The 16,865-nt window shown below is 26.6% G+C and overlaps 2 protein-coding genes across 6 annotated transcripts; both read left to right on the top strand.

Moving 5' to 3' along the window:
* Nucleotides 1–548: 548 nt before the first annotated feature.
* On the top strand, nt 549–5,477 carry LOC140674538 (odorant receptor Or2-like). The gene is made up of 9 exons (XM_072908132.1): nt 549–1,166; nt 2,033–2,152; nt 2,389–2,506; nt 3,232–3,493; nt 3,802–3,918; nt 4,457–4,547; nt 4,620–4,753; nt 5,193–5,325; nt 5,403–5,477. Exons 1-9 carry the CDS (start codon nt 1,023–1,025, stop codon nt 5,448–5,450), a joined length of 1,167 nt encoding a protein of 388 aa, XP_072764233.1. The 5' UTR covers nt 549–1,022; the 3' UTR covers nt 5,451–5,477.
* A 2,764-nt stretch (nt 5,478–8,241) lies between these two features.
* Nucleotides 8,242–15,326, top strand: LOC140674686 (uncharacterized). Of its 5 annotated transcripts, none has more exons than XM_072908439.1 (12): nt 8,242–8,428; nt 9,294–9,411; nt 10,343–10,595; nt 11,345–11,467; nt 12,026–12,108; nt 12,193–12,334; nt 12,744–12,873; nt 12,944–13,161; nt 13,451–13,704; nt 13,788–13,839; nt 14,695–15,177; nt 15,263–15,326. In XM_072908439.1, exons 1-8 carry the CDS (start codon nt 8,285–8,287, stop codon nt 12,989–12,991), a joined length of 1,041 nt encoding a protein of 346 aa, XP_072764540.1. In that variant the 5' UTR covers nt 8,242–8,284; the 3' UTR covers nt 12,992–13,161; nt 13,451–13,704; nt 13,788–13,839; nt 14,695–15,177; nt 15,263–15,326. The 5 variants fall into 5 exon arrangements, with proteins under 5 accessions (XP_072764540.1, XP_072764536.1, XP_072764537.1 ...); XM_072908435.1 differs by having other exon boundaries at nt 10,328–10,595; XM_072908436.1 differs by having other exon boundaries at nt 10,328–10,595; nt 13,374–13,704.
* The last annotated feature ends 1,539 nt before the right edge of the window (nt 15,327–16,865 follow it).

The following is a 16,865-nucleotide window of genomic DNA, read 5'->3' as shown; positions in this document are numbered from 1 at the left end:
TCACAAATATTCTTTGTTCTCGAAGGAAATTCTCATTTCTATTCATGAAAGGTGTATGTACATGAAACTGATATACTTGCAGAGATCTCAATATTCGCGAGGACTACTTATGGAATATTAAAATACCTCACGTTTTTGTCCGATCTTTTTGTTGTCTCAGAAATATACAATGGTTTAAGAAGCATATTTTATATTTAGATATTAAACACCATATCATATAACACTATATTATATTAAACACCAGTTTTTATTTCAATGGGAGTTTAGTTATATCAAAATTCACACACACATTCAATTTAACTTGCCTTAGGATTAAGAATTTCTTCGATGTGTCAGTCTCTTACAATTTAATTACAGATAAACATCAATTTATCTATTCACTTATTTGTTAAAAAAAAAATACCTACCCGAACGTTTCTATTTTGAATTATTTAAAAAAGATACACTAAAAGTATATTAAAGAATCTACCATTACAAGAAATAAGAATTCCGTTTTCGGAGCACCTTCTATTACAGAAGAAATTTGTCTGGTGACTTTTATCGTCGTATATTGTATAAAACATATATTGTAGATACCGCTTATATTTTCTTCTATTTCGGATATTCCTTATATTATCCCCTTATATTATCTCTTTTTCATTGCTCGCTTCTCTTATTCTAGAGTCGAAGAATATTCGCGATATTGCCACAGCGAGGTAATCACACGTGCAAAAAACTAACTGTATAAAGACAATTTTTGTTTTTGCAGACTACAGATGTTTTCTTTCTCATGTTATTAGCCGAATATTACATGCACGTTGCCGATCGATACTCTAGACGCCTCCTGCTTTCATGTCAAACACGTGTATTTTTCATAAATATTATACGTCTAATAATGTCGTAGGAATGAAGAAAAAACAATATAAGGTGGGAATAAACCAGTGCACCCTAAAAAAAAGGGTAAAACGACTGGAATAATAAAGTAACGATCGATGATGCGTTCGCCCTCAAGAATCTCAGTTTCTCTGAGTCTTTCAAAGTAAATGGAACATCCCGAAGAGCGCTACTATAAATTAAGCCGATTTCTTTTATCGGCTATTGGATTATGGCCTTATCAAAATAAGAGGAATGCTCGTTTTAAAAGGACCGCTATCACTGTCATCATGCTATCAATTACAATTGTTCAGGTATGATTTTGAAACATAAGTATATAATTGTATATACACCGTTTGTCCAGAAAAAATACTGATTTTCTGTACGTCGTTTATTGGTGCTATTTGCCTAACTATATGTATATTATGGAACCTTGTAGTACTGCCTCTCAGAACCATAACTATTTTTTCTAATTTGAAATCGATAAGTGTGTGTGTGTGTGTGTACAGTTAAAAATTTTTTTTATCGTGTTAATGGAACAACGATCAGTAATTAAATTTCACACCAAACTTCTGCAAAACACCTACGGAAACATTCAAAATTATGAAAGGTGTTTACGGTGTTTAAATCGTGCAAAGGTGTTTAAGCATAGTGTTAATATATTAGTGATCTGTGAAAACCGAGAACCGTTCGAAGACTAGGCGCTTGTCCACAAGTTTGAATGATACGGACATTGAAACGATTTGCGATCTTTTCCTCGCTAATCGTCATGTTTCGTGCAAAATGATCGCAGATGGCTCATATTAGTAAAACGATAGTATATAAGATTATTATCGCATCGATTAAACTTGATGGCGAAGCGCTTCAGTTTCTCAGCGTTTCCGAGCGACTCTCAGCTTTTACGAAATCGCGCGTTTATATCATTTATTGTTACATCTTTGCATTACTATGTATATGTATATATGTGTGTGTGTGTATTTTTGTATAATTAATAGTATAAGCAGAATTGTATAAATAGAATTAATAATTTTAATTATTTTAAAATTTAATAAATATTTTACTATTTCATGCGAAAAATAATGGTGATAAAGAATTTGATAAAGAATTTCTTACATATATGAGAATTTTGATGAATACGTTTCGATAGATAACTAAACCTAAAAACTAGTAATTTTTTTAGATGATGAATATGTTTACATCTAATGCCAATATGGATTTTCTAATCGAAGTAGGAACAACGATTGTGCTTACAGGAGGCTTTCTGGTCCAGTTGCATACACGTGTTATTTACGTAGACAAAGTAAGTTTGTCTATCATTACACATTTTCCTAATAAAAGTTTAATGATCAATAAAATAAAAGTAAAACATAAAATAAATATATTAATATAAAATAATACATTGTAATAAGTAAACAAATTTGTAAATCTAATCATGCTAATATATCGATTTAGTGGCCATACTAATGTATCCATTTTTTCTCTTATTACTATTTCGTAATATGTCCATTTATTTTTTATCGTTTTATGTTCTTTTAGCTTAAAAAATTATTTGAGTATATGTGGAACGATTGGGCCCTGGAAAAGACAGACGATGAGATGAAGATTATGCATCAGTATGCTGAAACCACCAGATTATTAACAATTTGTTCTACGCGTAAGAGAAACATGAGACGCTTTATCTATAAAAGAAAAACGCATGCGTTTCTGACTGTGAGATTCAGATTGTGTTTCTGTGTATGAGAGATAAGAATCAACTTTCATTATCAGCATCGGGCATTACATTATTCATCACCCACATCGTCATTTTCAACAAATAACAATTTCTTCTACTAATTCACAATCATGAGTTTATCTATTTAAAACATTCATTATAATTACTACTAAATGAAATGAAATGAACATTAAATTCTGCATATATATATATATATATGATTATTTTATTTAGTATCACTATCATTTTGCTCCTCATTTTGTCTGGTCCTCATTTTAATATTTAGTTTATTGTCATAATGATATATGTGGATACCTTTTTTACATGCTAAATATATTTTGTACTATACTTTTCATGTTTCATATATTTATATAATCTTATCGAACAGGACTTTCCTTATAGATTTTTAATATAATAAAAATAATGCTTGTATGTATAACTCCAAAGTAAATTTCATTTTAAATATTATTTATGTTCAAGATGTCATTTATGCACAATTTAATCCACTTAAATGTATCTCGAACATAATACAATCTCTAAATGGAGTCTTGTGGAGAAACAATATGACCGCACATCCCTTATTACGCAGTACTTAAAATTTATTTTTCCCAAAATGGATATTGACATAAAAATTACACTAAAAAATTTACATCTACGATACTTTTCAGTTTTGACATACATCTGTACAGTAGGATTCACTTCATGGATATTTATGTCGAAAATTTTCGGCATTAGACAATCTGTGAATAAGTCTCACCAAATCATCATTCCTGTGAAAGGTTACATGATGTACGATGAAGAGCGGCATTTTTATCTTATTCAGTCCTTTCTATGTATCATAATTTTTCTTTTACCATTAGTTTATCTTGCCAATTCCTCTTTATATGTGGCTCTCACGCAACATGTTTGCAGCATGTGCGATTTGTTAGGGTAAGAAATTATTCCTCACAATTAACTTTTCACTATTTTACAAGATTGCTACAAAATAAAGCTGCAGCTACTTTATTAAGTGCATGAATAACTTCATTTATATATAAGACAATACTTATTTTATCTGCAAAATAAATGTCAGAAATATTTTTCTTCTTACATTTTCCTGTCTATTATTTTGTTATTTTTTATTCTTTTTATGAGAAATAGTTTATTGCTTCATTTCTTCCACTTATTATGAGAAAGATATTATTCTATCAGACTCATTGTACATACAATAAAAGTAAAGTTGCTGATAATTTTGGCAGGTATCGTGCAGAGCGCTTATTTTATGTTAAGGATACGACAGAACGAGATTTAAATTGTGGGAAAATAATTTGCGAAAATATAACCGTATTTGTACAGCTGCATTACAACGTTATACAGTTCGTACTTTTATTTGATTTAATATGTCTTATACATATTATCTAATATATTAGATGATTTAACTTTTTATAAGTAATTTGCATTTAACCAGAAAAATGACAGAATTGCGATTGAAAACCAAAAAAGTTAAAAAATAATGATTGCGATAACTGAATAATAATACTTTGACTTTCTCTCGCGTGAATAGTTTTATACTATAATTTTTAATTCATAAAAAAACTATTATTAATTATTATTAATATCAATTTAAATAATATAAAGATCACACTTTAATACTGAAATTTTTTAAATCATTTCTTTATATGTACATATATAAAAATTATATTAATAATTAGTTTTATATATGATAATAGAGATACGAAAAAGCATTACTATTCTTCCATTAATTAAAACAATTTTATAATTAAGATAATTATAAAACTAAGCAAACTTCTAATTATACAAATGTTATATGTGTTTATTTCTATGCGAAATGCATATACGAAATATATTCCATGCATCTTCATTTTAACATATGATTTTTTTTCACATTATAAGATTCGTTAATATGATCGAAACTTGTCATACAATACCATTTCTAATGGACCTCATAGGAACAGTGAGTGGAATAGGTCTTTCTTTAATACAGGTATGTTGATGGAGAGTGCGGAAATATGTAGAGCTTTACGTGTTCTCGAAGTGCTAAAATGTGCTGTTTCAGATAACTATTTTTGAGAATACAGAACGAGCTTGCATAGTTATTTGTCTCATAATTATAATGTTGGGTTACCTGATGATACCTAATTATATGGGACAGCAAGTTACAGATATGAGTTTGAGTATATATGAGAAAGTGTAAGTAATACACTTTACAATGTGTAAGTAATACACTTTACAATGTCACTGTAAAGTATATTTGAAGTGTGTATACAGACATACACATACATGCACATACAAGATGTAAAGAAATAAAGGGAAAAAAACCAACAGTTAAGAGCAACAATTAAAATAACTAAACTATTTAAAAAAATAAAATATTCTCAGAATATTTTTACGTGACTTTTTAAAATTATCTAGAAATATTTAAGATAGTAATAATATTATAAATATATATGATTTTCTTAAATATTTGTCTTTAAAGTTATAATTTTGCCAAAAAAGCAACGTTATATTCGATATAATTTGCCATATTAACAACATTAATTTAATTAAATATTAGATATTTCTTTTAATTCGTTATTTGAGAATTTTTTAATTTAACTGTTTTTATGATACAAGAACCATGATCCTGCAGATACAATTCTGCTTGGTACGATGCAGATGTTTCGAAACAAAAATCACTATTGCTAATAATGATGTTACGATTTCATCCTTTCGTCGTGACTGCCTGCAAGTTTTATCCGATGTCTTTGTCGAGTTTCAAAATGGTAAGAAAATGATAAATGTCGTATTCGATACGCACAAAGCGTAACAACGAGAAATAAAAAATATATTTCTTTCATAGATAGTTCAATTAGCGATCTCATATAGCATGTTTATGAGACATATATAAGAATATTCGCTAACTATAGATGCTGGAATGATGTAGAAAACAAACGAGACTACTGTATCAAATGAATGAATCTTGTCCTAATACTCTAAAACAAAACTATTTTTTCACAGAAAAGAAAATATTAATAAATTTGCAGGTAAAGTATTTGTGTGTATATGTATGTACACGTGTCACAATTGAATGTAATATGTATAATAATTGAAATAAATTTGTAATAAACGTTGACCAAGCATTGTAAATTTTTTTCTAGATAAACAGAACATAGAAATGAATGAAGCGTTAGAACAAAACGTGATTTGTAAAAAATGAACAGATAAGAGTTAACTGTTAAATTATATATATATATATATATATATATATATATATATATATATGTATATACAAAACACTTCTTATAGAAGGATACACTTATAGTCGTCGATTTCGAAATGCATTGTGCGAATATACTGTTTTGTATTTCGGATTCTTCCTTCACAATCCCTCGTTTCCCATAATATTCCATAATAATCGAAACATAACTGCGATGCTACCATCCATTGCATCGAAATAATCACGCATGCGTGAAAAACGGTGTAGAAAAAATTAATGAAGATAATTTTTGGTTGCAGACTACCTGTTTCCATTCCTATGTTATTACTCGCGCATAATGCACGCGCGGTACGATCAATTTTCTCGACGCCTGAAAAAAGTTCTCACATTCGTTAAACATGTGTATTTTTCTAAAACATAATAATTTTGCGAAGATAACAGGACAAAATGCATAATATAAATAATGGAGATTCTAAAAAAAACAAGACAACTAGATAAATAATTAATCTCTTTAATCTATTAATTTATTTGATAATCAGGTAAGACTTTTGAGACATGTATGAGTTGTTAAGAAATTATTCTTCCAATTAACTTTTTATTATTACATATTTACAAGATTACTAGAAAATTGAGTTGCATTAATTTTTAAGTGCACGAATTTCATACATTTATAATATATGAGACAGTACTTATTTTATTTGCAAAATAAATGTCAGAAATATTTTCCTAATTGTTTATTATTTTATTTTCTATTCTTTTTGCGAATAGTTATCTTTATTTTATTTCCTTCACTTATTATGAGAAATATATTATTCTAGCAGACTCAGTTGTACATATAATAAAAGTATAAGTATATTCCATATAATTTGCCATATTAACAATATTAATTTGATTAAATTACATATTTTTTTTTAGTTTATTACTTCAGAATTTTTTAATTTCATTATTCACAATATAAGAATTATAATCTTGCAGATATAATTCTACTTGCTGTAAGATTCTGATATTTCGGAGCAAAAATCATTATTACTAATAATGAGCCGATGCTTCCATTCGCCCTGACAAGTTTTATCGGATATCTTTGCCGAGTTTCAAAATGATAAAAAATGACATGTCGATACGCACGAAGGGTAAGAATAAAAATTAAAGAATGTATGTCTTCCAAGAATACTTCAAATGTATGTATTATACACGTTGGTCCAGCATTGTAAAAAAAACTTTTTTAAAAAACAGTACTTCATATATTGGAATATATGAAGTATTACAACGAAACGTAACCTGTAAAGAATGCACAGATAGAAGGTAACTGTAAATTATATATATATATATATACGTTTTATACTTTATTATATTATTTTTATACGTATAAAGTATAAAACGTAAATTATATATATATTTTGTGGTAACTGTAAATTATATATATATATATATATATATATATATATATATAATTTACAGTTACCACAAAAATATAAATATATTACATAATTCTATAAATTATTTTTTATTATAATATTAATAAAAAGAAATATAAAAATGTATGTACAGTCGTACCTCTGATCCTACGACCCTCTTATGCTACAAAACCTCTTATCCTACGACAAAAAATCCTCTCATGCTACGACCGCGAAAGGGGAATTATACCCTCACTCTCAAATTTTTGTCGTAGGATAAGAGGAAGGGAAGGGGAAGATTTCGGACTGAAAATGTCGTAGGATAAGAGATTCGACTGTACATTTATATTTTTGTGAATTTGATGAGAGAGAGAGAGAGAGAGAGAGAGAGAGAGAGAGAGAGAGAGAATGTCCTTGTCTTTTCAACATTTATTATCTTTCAGCATTTTCTACTTCTCTTTATTTCTAGAGAAAATTCACATGTCTATATAAAAGATATATGTATATGAAACTACTATGTACCTATGATGTAAAATTAGCAGAATCCGAACGTTGCTCTGTGTCTATAGGTAAACATAAACTGATCACAGAATAACCAAAATAGTCAACTATTTTATTATCATCTATATTCTATTACGTGTGAAATATTCTGCTGAAATATATTATTTCAAACATATTTACCCTCTCTTGCTATTTTACTCTTTATAACCGTTATAACAATCGAAAACTAACCGCGATATTACCTCAATGCAAAATAATTGCGCAAAAAACTAGCGCAGAAAAAACTAACTAAAGGTAATTTTTTCCGCGAATCACCGATGTTTCTTTTCTCATAATATTATTTAAATATTACACGCACACTGTCAATCGATTTCTTCAACGCTTATGAGAAATTCTCGCTTTCTAATAAACGCGTGTATACTTTTCTTATAAATAATTCGCAATAAACGCGTGCACTTTTCTTATAAGTAATTCACTTGATAATGTCGCGAAAGTAAAGAACGAAATAAGTGGATGATAAGAATAATTGAGTATCCTTAAAAAAAAGGGTGAGTCGACTATAGCAACAAAGTAACGATCAACGATGAACTCTCAATTCGGCAGTCAGTCCGCTTATACCCTTCGTACTAAATGGAACGTCTAATAGAACGTTACTACAAAGTAAACCGATTTATTTTATCGGTTATCGGTTTGTGGCCTTATCAAAGCGAATGGAATGCTCGTTTGATGAGAATCATTCATTTTACCTTCCTGATAACATCTGTATTTATTCAGGTAATCACAATTGTAAATATGTATTGTAAATGTATGCATATTTCATTTCCATATTATATACATACACATATAAATTATATAATATTCGTTTTCAAATATTGATTAAAAAAAAATTTTTTTTAATTTTGTATATATTTTAATAGAATTATATACAATATATATAGAAATTAGTCATTCAATATTATAATACTATTTCATTGAATCTATACTTCCGAATTTGATCATATTAGCAATTTGTCAAATATATGTCAATATAATTATCTTTAGATAAATAATACTTCTTACTTTTATTGTTGATAAAAACTAATAATATATTTGTAGATATTCAGTATTCTTACAATTGAACTTACTATGGAATTCATAACCATTATCATACCAACGGTTTTACCTACATTAGCTTTCTTACCCCAGTTGTATATACGTATCAAACTCATAGACAAAGTAAGCTCAGTCGATCATTATTTATGTTCCATTTAACAGGATTTGTTTTATATTTTAGCATAAATGTTCATATAAAGAATTTTTATGAAATATAAATAATAAATATAAATTGTATATAAATGGATATGTATGTTGACACGTTTATTAAATCTTTAATTAAATCATTCATCTATTGTTGCTTTTTTGTTTTTGATATGTGAAAATAATTATACGCAATAAAATATAACAGAATAAAAATAAAATCCAATATGTCATAATAAAATAAAGTTTTAGATTGCATTCTTTAGAATGCAAATCCGATTATTGTAGCTATATCGATCGGTAGCCTAATAAGCGAAACACAGATTAATCTAGATTTATTTTTCTTACATTCTTTAATCAACATATGTGCTCGTTCATATTGCTATATAATTTTATTTTTCAGCTTAAAGAATTATTCGAACGTATGTGGAATGATTGGGCGTTGCAAAAGACATACGATGAAATCAAAATCATGCACGAGCATGCTGAAACCACGAAATTATGGACGCTTTATTACTTAGGTAAGAAAAATATTAACTTTGCTTTATCTACAACATGTGTGTTTTGGTCTATAAAATCATAGGTATGTTTCCACACATGATACTGCGAAACTGCCGTGCTTTCTTCATTATCGGCAACAAATACAATAAAAGATTTATGGTAAATAATATATATTCTCCTTTGTATTGTTATTTATAACAGAAATGTAAAAAAATTTATTTATAAAACATTTTTAATCTAACGAACATTTTTTTCTAGTGATTCATATAATTATGAATGCTTATAATATATAAAATACATTTGTTAGATTCATTACGATCATCATTATTAAATTAAAGCTTTAAAAATTTCTATAAAGAATAATTTGACTCGCGTAGTGTGTGCTAAATTTTTGCACTCTTCAACTTTTCTTAATTTCTTTTTTCCTAATTCTCTTTTATGTGTTTATTTTACTCTTAATATTGATCTATCTATTTTACATATATATTTCTATTATAAAAAATTTTTGTTAAAAATTTTATATTTCTATAATATAACTTTATTTAACCAACCTTCTAGATCTAGATTATGTAATTAAATGTAATAACAAAAAGAAAATTAAATCGAACTTTTTACAACTTATATTAATAGTTTATGTTGAAGTTATTAATAACCAATAAATTAACAAAGTGAGTATTAGTTTGCTTAAAACTTATATTATTTTTCATATATGTAATCATATCTCTGGCTAAAAAAAATATTGTAAAAAAATAAAAGAACATAGAATGTTAAAGAAACAAAATATTAATATACTCTCTCACAGCAACATTGCAAAATGTATTTTTGTTACATATATAATTATTGATAAAAATGTTATATTGAATAGAAAACTTCATATTTTTTTACTGTAAAAATTTATTGTACTTAATTATTTACATTTACCGCAGAATTTTATAGGTCTTAGCTATCTAGGTGTGGCAATGTACAATATATGGCTGTTTATGCCAGAAATTCTTGACATCATATCACCTATGAACGAGTCCCGACCGCGAATACAACTACAATACCTTCATGTTGAATTTTTCATCGATGAGGAGCGATACTTTTATTTTATTCGATTTTGGATATGCATCATTAATTTTGTCTCACCATTAATGCCTTTGGCCTGTTCTACTCTGTTTATGGTTCTCACGCAACATGTTTGCGCGATGTGCGAATTGCAAGGGTAAGAAATATCAAATTTGCAAAAGAAGAATAGACGACTTATAAATTACTAATATAAGTTACAAAAAAATATAATGTACAGCTTATATGTGAATTTTTAAGTGTATATGTATAAATATTATCAAATAATTATAGAAATATCACTTTTTTACAAATTAAGAAAATAATTGTCACAAAAATATAATTTTTTTTTATATAAAAAATATTAACTTTTTATTCTATTAATGTGTCTATTCTTTTCGCAATCAATCATTTAATTTCTTTAACTTATTAGAAAAAAAATAAATAAACTCTTATATTAAAGTCTTCACCTTCAATTTGACTAGGAAGTTTGTATGAATTTTCTTTCAGTTTAATTAAGAGTTATTTAAGAGATATTTTAACGCAAAGGAACCTGTATATTTAGATATTAAAAAACTGATTGATGAACATGTAATTATTTAGTATTAAACTATGTATATTTAGTATTAGATTATATATTTAAAAAGTAGACGTATAGGGAGCCTTTTTCTGTATCCCAGCCCTAAACAAACCTAACTTAATGCAGCCTAATTCTATCTTTATTTATTTAATTTAGTTTTGTAAATACTAGTGTACACGTATAAAAAGCACAAAGCTGTTGAATGTTGTAAGTTAAACTTGGTTAGAATTTTGCAGGTGAAGCCCTTAATATAAGACTTTACCGTAAAATATTATTCTAATAGTCAGCTATATGTATATGATAAAAATAACACTGATTGAATTTGACAGGTATCGTGCGGAACGTTTATTTAGTATTGTCGAAAATACGAAGAGGTGCGATTTATTTCGTAGGGCAAAAATAAGTTGTGAAAAGATAACTGTCTTTGTACGGCTACATAACAGCATTATACAGTGTGTATTTTCATTCGACGTACATATTATCTAATAAATTATGCTCCGATTTTTTACGAGCAATTTATGCATTACAATAACTGCATAGTGCAGACAATAATATATATTTAAAATTAGAATAGTTTCAAGCCTAAAAATCTAAAAGTAAGGTCGTAATTGAATAATGATACTCTAAACTGTTTTTATATTTCACTCTCTACTTTTATTACTATTTCAGACAAAAAAAGAAGCTATTATTAATTTAAATTATGCTAATCATACTTTAGTTATTTTTGCAGTCACATTTCTATATATAAATAATATTTAGATATAAATATATAAATATATACATTGTATAATTACATACAAGATTATAAAGAGAAAGGAAATACAAAGAAATTTTATTATTATTCATCTATTGCTTACAACTTCGTAATCAAAAAATCAAGCTTTAGTAGCCTAATCAAAAATTATATATATTAATATATTTATTTATGTATTTATATACATATTTTAAGTATCAAAAACGTTCCCGTCGAGCATGATTTCAATTAACTTATACCTTTTTCATATTACAAGATTCATTGGTATAATCAATAGTTATTATACAATACCGTGTTTAATGGCTCTCATAGGAATTTTATTTGTGACAAGCATTACAGGTATTTTAATATATACATGTTGATATATGTATATAAAAAGAGTGATGGGTATAATCTTGAAATGTGATTAAAGTGTTAAACAAGTCTTTCAGATACTAACCATTATTCAAATTGAAGAAGCTCTAAGATCTGTCATTCTCACTATTCTACTTTTATCTTATATGTTTATGTTTAATTACATGGGAGAAAAAGTCACAAATCAGAGCTCGAACATGTGTGAGAAAGTGTAAGTAGGTTTTTTTTCATTGCTAATAAGTATATCTTTTTGATGTCTGTAGTTCTAATGAAAACATAGATTTAAATAAGAAGGAAAAATTGAAATAAATAAATTAAAAAGAATAAAAAAATTTCTATTATTATATACAAAAAAGAAACAAATGTTTAATAAATTTGTTTCAACAATGAGTTGAATTTATTCGGAGACTTGTAAAGAATAACGATAAATGTATCGTCAAATAAGTTTGCAAAATTTACAAACACATATCATGACTAATATTATAATAATTCTAATGAAATAATGTATAAAACATTACTTAATTAACCGATGATAAATATACATATTTTTTATTTTATTACTTCACATTTATTTAATCAAAATGTTCTCAAAATAAAACAATAAAAAATTAATTGTGTAGGTACAACTCTGTGTGGTATAATGCAGTTGTTTCGGAGCAAAAATTATTATTGTTAATAATTAAACGACGTTTCCAGCCGCTCGTCTTGACTGCTTGGTTTTATGTATTCTCTCTGCCGAATTTCAGATTGGTAAGGTAAAAGTATATTGTGAGCAATATACGCAAATTATGACAGTTAAAAGTATATTAACTTTTTTAAGATACTTCAAAAGTTGATCTCATATAGCATGTTCATCAGACAAATCTGAAGATAATTTTATCAATGACAAATAAAAAAATAATGTAGAAGTCGTAGCCTTTTAGCCTTTAGCCTATATTAGCCTATGACAGAACATATATAATGATCTTGTTTTCAATGCCACGTTAAAAAAATTCCTTTTTGTGTAGAAAAAAAAGATTTATTAGCTGCAAGACATTGGTAAGTACATATAGACATAATAAATAATAACGAAAAATATAAATTTGTAACATACATTGTCCGAGTATGTAACTATTTGTTTTTAAGAATAATAAATCTTTGAAGTATAAACTGAAAACAGCATTAGCGAAGCATAGACTAAAAAATCATAAAAATGCGTTAACTATACAAGTATATACTAGTTATTTTAATAATAAAAGAATAATTTGTAGCATTACACGCATAAATTGCCCATCAAAATGATTATTTTCAACAGCTACGTTTTAATAATATATAAACGACATTGTAGCAAATAAACGACATTTGGACTGCGTTGATGCAAATGAAAAATCTATTTAATGTCAGATATATGGAAGCATTCGCATGAAGTAGTAACGAAGTATGTATGTATCGTTCACAACTCACGTAAAAATCTAATCATTTATGATTGACTACAATCGATGAAAGAACAAACATCTATTAATTTTGTTCTAACGTCACATCGCAAAAATTCTTCTTGGTAAAAGAAAAGTATATTAGAAATATATTATGCTATCTGTACAGGTAAGCAAGTATATAAAACATAAATGTAACACAAAATAAGTGAGATAAATTCGCAACACAAAATACATATCAAACTTTTTTAGAAAAATAGAATATTGAGATGCAAAGCAATATTAAAACAAAATATGAATAAAGGTAATAATAATGATTAAATAATTAAAGTATATGCGGTTTTTATAGATATTATAATAATAAAAATAATATTTATTTTATATATATATATATATATATATATATATATATATATATATATGTGTGTATATACACACATGTATATACACACACACATATGTACATATGTATTTTGTACGATAGATGTTTATGCATAATTTTCTCATTGATATATTAATTTAAATAATATTTATTATAATCCTTTTTCGAATATTATGACTTTAATTTATGATATTTATCTGTGCTATAGGAATTTACAATTTATCCTAAAAACAATTTATAATATTAATGTTTAATGATGTCGCAATCTATAATCTTACATTTTCTATTACTGAAAATGAAAAATTTGTTTATATCGCACTTATTAATATAATAACGTGATATTGCAGTGTTATTTACAATATTAAACCATGTCTATTACATATTTTTTATTCCATGCGTCTATCATAATTAACTTCGCATGTATGTTTTATGCACGCGAAGTTGATGTATCAAACTTACTGAGAAAGTTAACGTAATTATGAAGGTACAGAAATCAAAATTTTCACTGCATAAATATTCAAGAATTGATCATGCGATACTGTAGAGCTGCTTCATGATTTTTCTTGAATTGCTTATTTAAAAATATATAGAAAATGTTTCCAGATAATATCGACCACTTTATTAAAAGATTTGTTGAAAAGTTTAAAGTTGATCCTCCCTTTGCAAAAAAAAATAATTTCTTTGATTTCATTCCTTTATAATCTATCTATATATTTTATCATTATGTAATCTATAGAAAATTATTTCTATTATGAATTGAATATTTCTTTTTTACAGTATTTGTAGGAAAATTACTCCAAAAACGATCAAAATAGAAACTACGAAAAAAACGTGGCTTAAAAAACACTTTTTATAGAAATATATTAATAGTTGTCGATTTCATTCTGCATGTATAAATATATGATGCATTTTATGAATATAGTGATTTGTATTTCAAAGACTCTTCCTTCACTATCCCCCTTTCTCCATAATAATCGAAACATCACTGTAATGCCACTTTTGCAGCGAAATAATCATGTGTATGAAAAATTAACGGAGAAAATTAACTGAAGATAATTTCTGATCGCAAACCGGATTTCCATTTTCATGTTTACCCGAGTAATGCACACGTGTTATCAATTAATTTTTTCGACGCTTCTGAAAAATTTTTGTGTGCAACACGTACATTTTTCTTAAACATTATTATCAATAATGTCGAGAAAATAATATAAAAAAATACATAATAGAAATAATCGAGAACTTTAAAAAAGAGATGCCTAGGTAAATAATTATAATAATCGAAAATATGTTCTCACTTATTATATTATAGTATATTACAGTTTTTTATGTTCAATAAAAAATATAGAATATTCTAAAGAGCTTTACTACAAGTTGGACCAATTTGCCCCACTAGTTACCGAATTATGGCCTTATCAAAGCGAGTGGAGTCGCTCAATTCACAAGGACTTATTATTGCTGTCATGTATATTTGTTCAAATAGTCGTGATTTTGAAATATATATATATATATATATATATATATATATATATATATATCTATATCGCTAAAAACCGATGTCTAGTATGTATTTTAAAAGATTATTTCCTTGCGAAACGCTTCGTATATATATATGTCCGTATGTATTTATATGTATGCATGTTTGCGGGACTGTACATTCAAAATAATACTCAGCCTAATCCTAATTACGTTTTTACTTTTCTTATCACGTAACGTTATAATAATAATTTTTATAACTGTGCGTAACAATACAGTAAAAATAAAATTAATTATAACACAATAAAAATCAATATACAGTCAGACTTCTTATATTACGACCCTCTTATGCTACGAAACCTCTTATCCTACGACAAAAAATTCTCATGCTACGACCGCGAAAGGGAAATTATACCCCCATTCTCAAATTTTTGTCGTAGGATCAGAGGTTTAAGGGGAAGATTCCGGACCGAAAATGTCGTAGGATAAGAGGTCCGACTGTACTAAAAATTAAAATTAAAAAAAAGAAAAAAAAGAGAATTTCTGTATTTTGTGTCCTTTCATGTTTTTATTTCTTTGAAGAAGATCGAAATATCATAGAAAGTGTACATGAAACTGATGTATTTGTATAGGAACCTGCAGATCCAATAAAGATCCGACTCCACTACTGTGTGCCTAAATATTCTAGAGAACTCATGGAATACTAAATTACTTTCTCTCTTTGCACGTGTCTTCTGTTTTTTCACAAGTATGTATAGAATGCTTCCATAGGAAATATCAATTCTTATTTCAAATATAAAATAATAACATATAAGAAATTCATTAACAAATCTGTCGGTCAAACTGATTTACAGTTAGGCAAAAATTTCTTAATTTTATTCCTTTTTAACTTACTTAATATTATAAATATATATTGGTATATTTATTCATTTAAAGAATATTGTCTGTATATACTGTTGTCCCATTTCTATTTTTTAAATACTTTTAAGATACTAGAAAAATAAAGAATCTGATATTATAATTAAGAGAATTTTGTTTCTGACATATTAATTAAAAAGAAATTTAGTCGACGATTTTATTGCTATTTTTATTATTTACTGTGCAATATACATATATATATATAGATTTTTTTACATCTACACACATGTATTGTCGCTCGCCTTTTTTGTCCCGTAATAATAGAAAAATATTTGCTTGTAATATTATTCTTAAAATAGATGGAACATCTTGAAAAGCGTTACTACAAATTGACTCGATTTTTCTTGTCGATCACTGGACTGTGGCCTTATCAAAGTGTGTGGAGTGCTCGTTTAATTAGAGGCATTATTACTGTCATTATATTTACAGCTGCATTCAATCAGGTATAACCGCAGCTCTTCATTTTTATTAAATAGTATAAATTTTATAGTAGTGAATTTTAAATAAAAAGATATTAAATAACAGTACATAACAGAATTAAAAATTTATCAACTGAT

The sequence above is a fragment of the Anoplolepis gracilipes genome, chromosome 16 (genome assembly GCF_047496725.1).
Source record: "Anoplolepis gracilipes chromosome 16, ASM4749672v1, whole genome shotgun sequence".
Lineage (NCBI taxonomy): Eukaryota > Metazoa > Arthropoda > Insecta > Hymenoptera > Formicidae > Anoplolepis > Anoplolepis gracilipes.
This window is presented reverse-complemented; position numbering and strand designations above follow the sequence as displayed.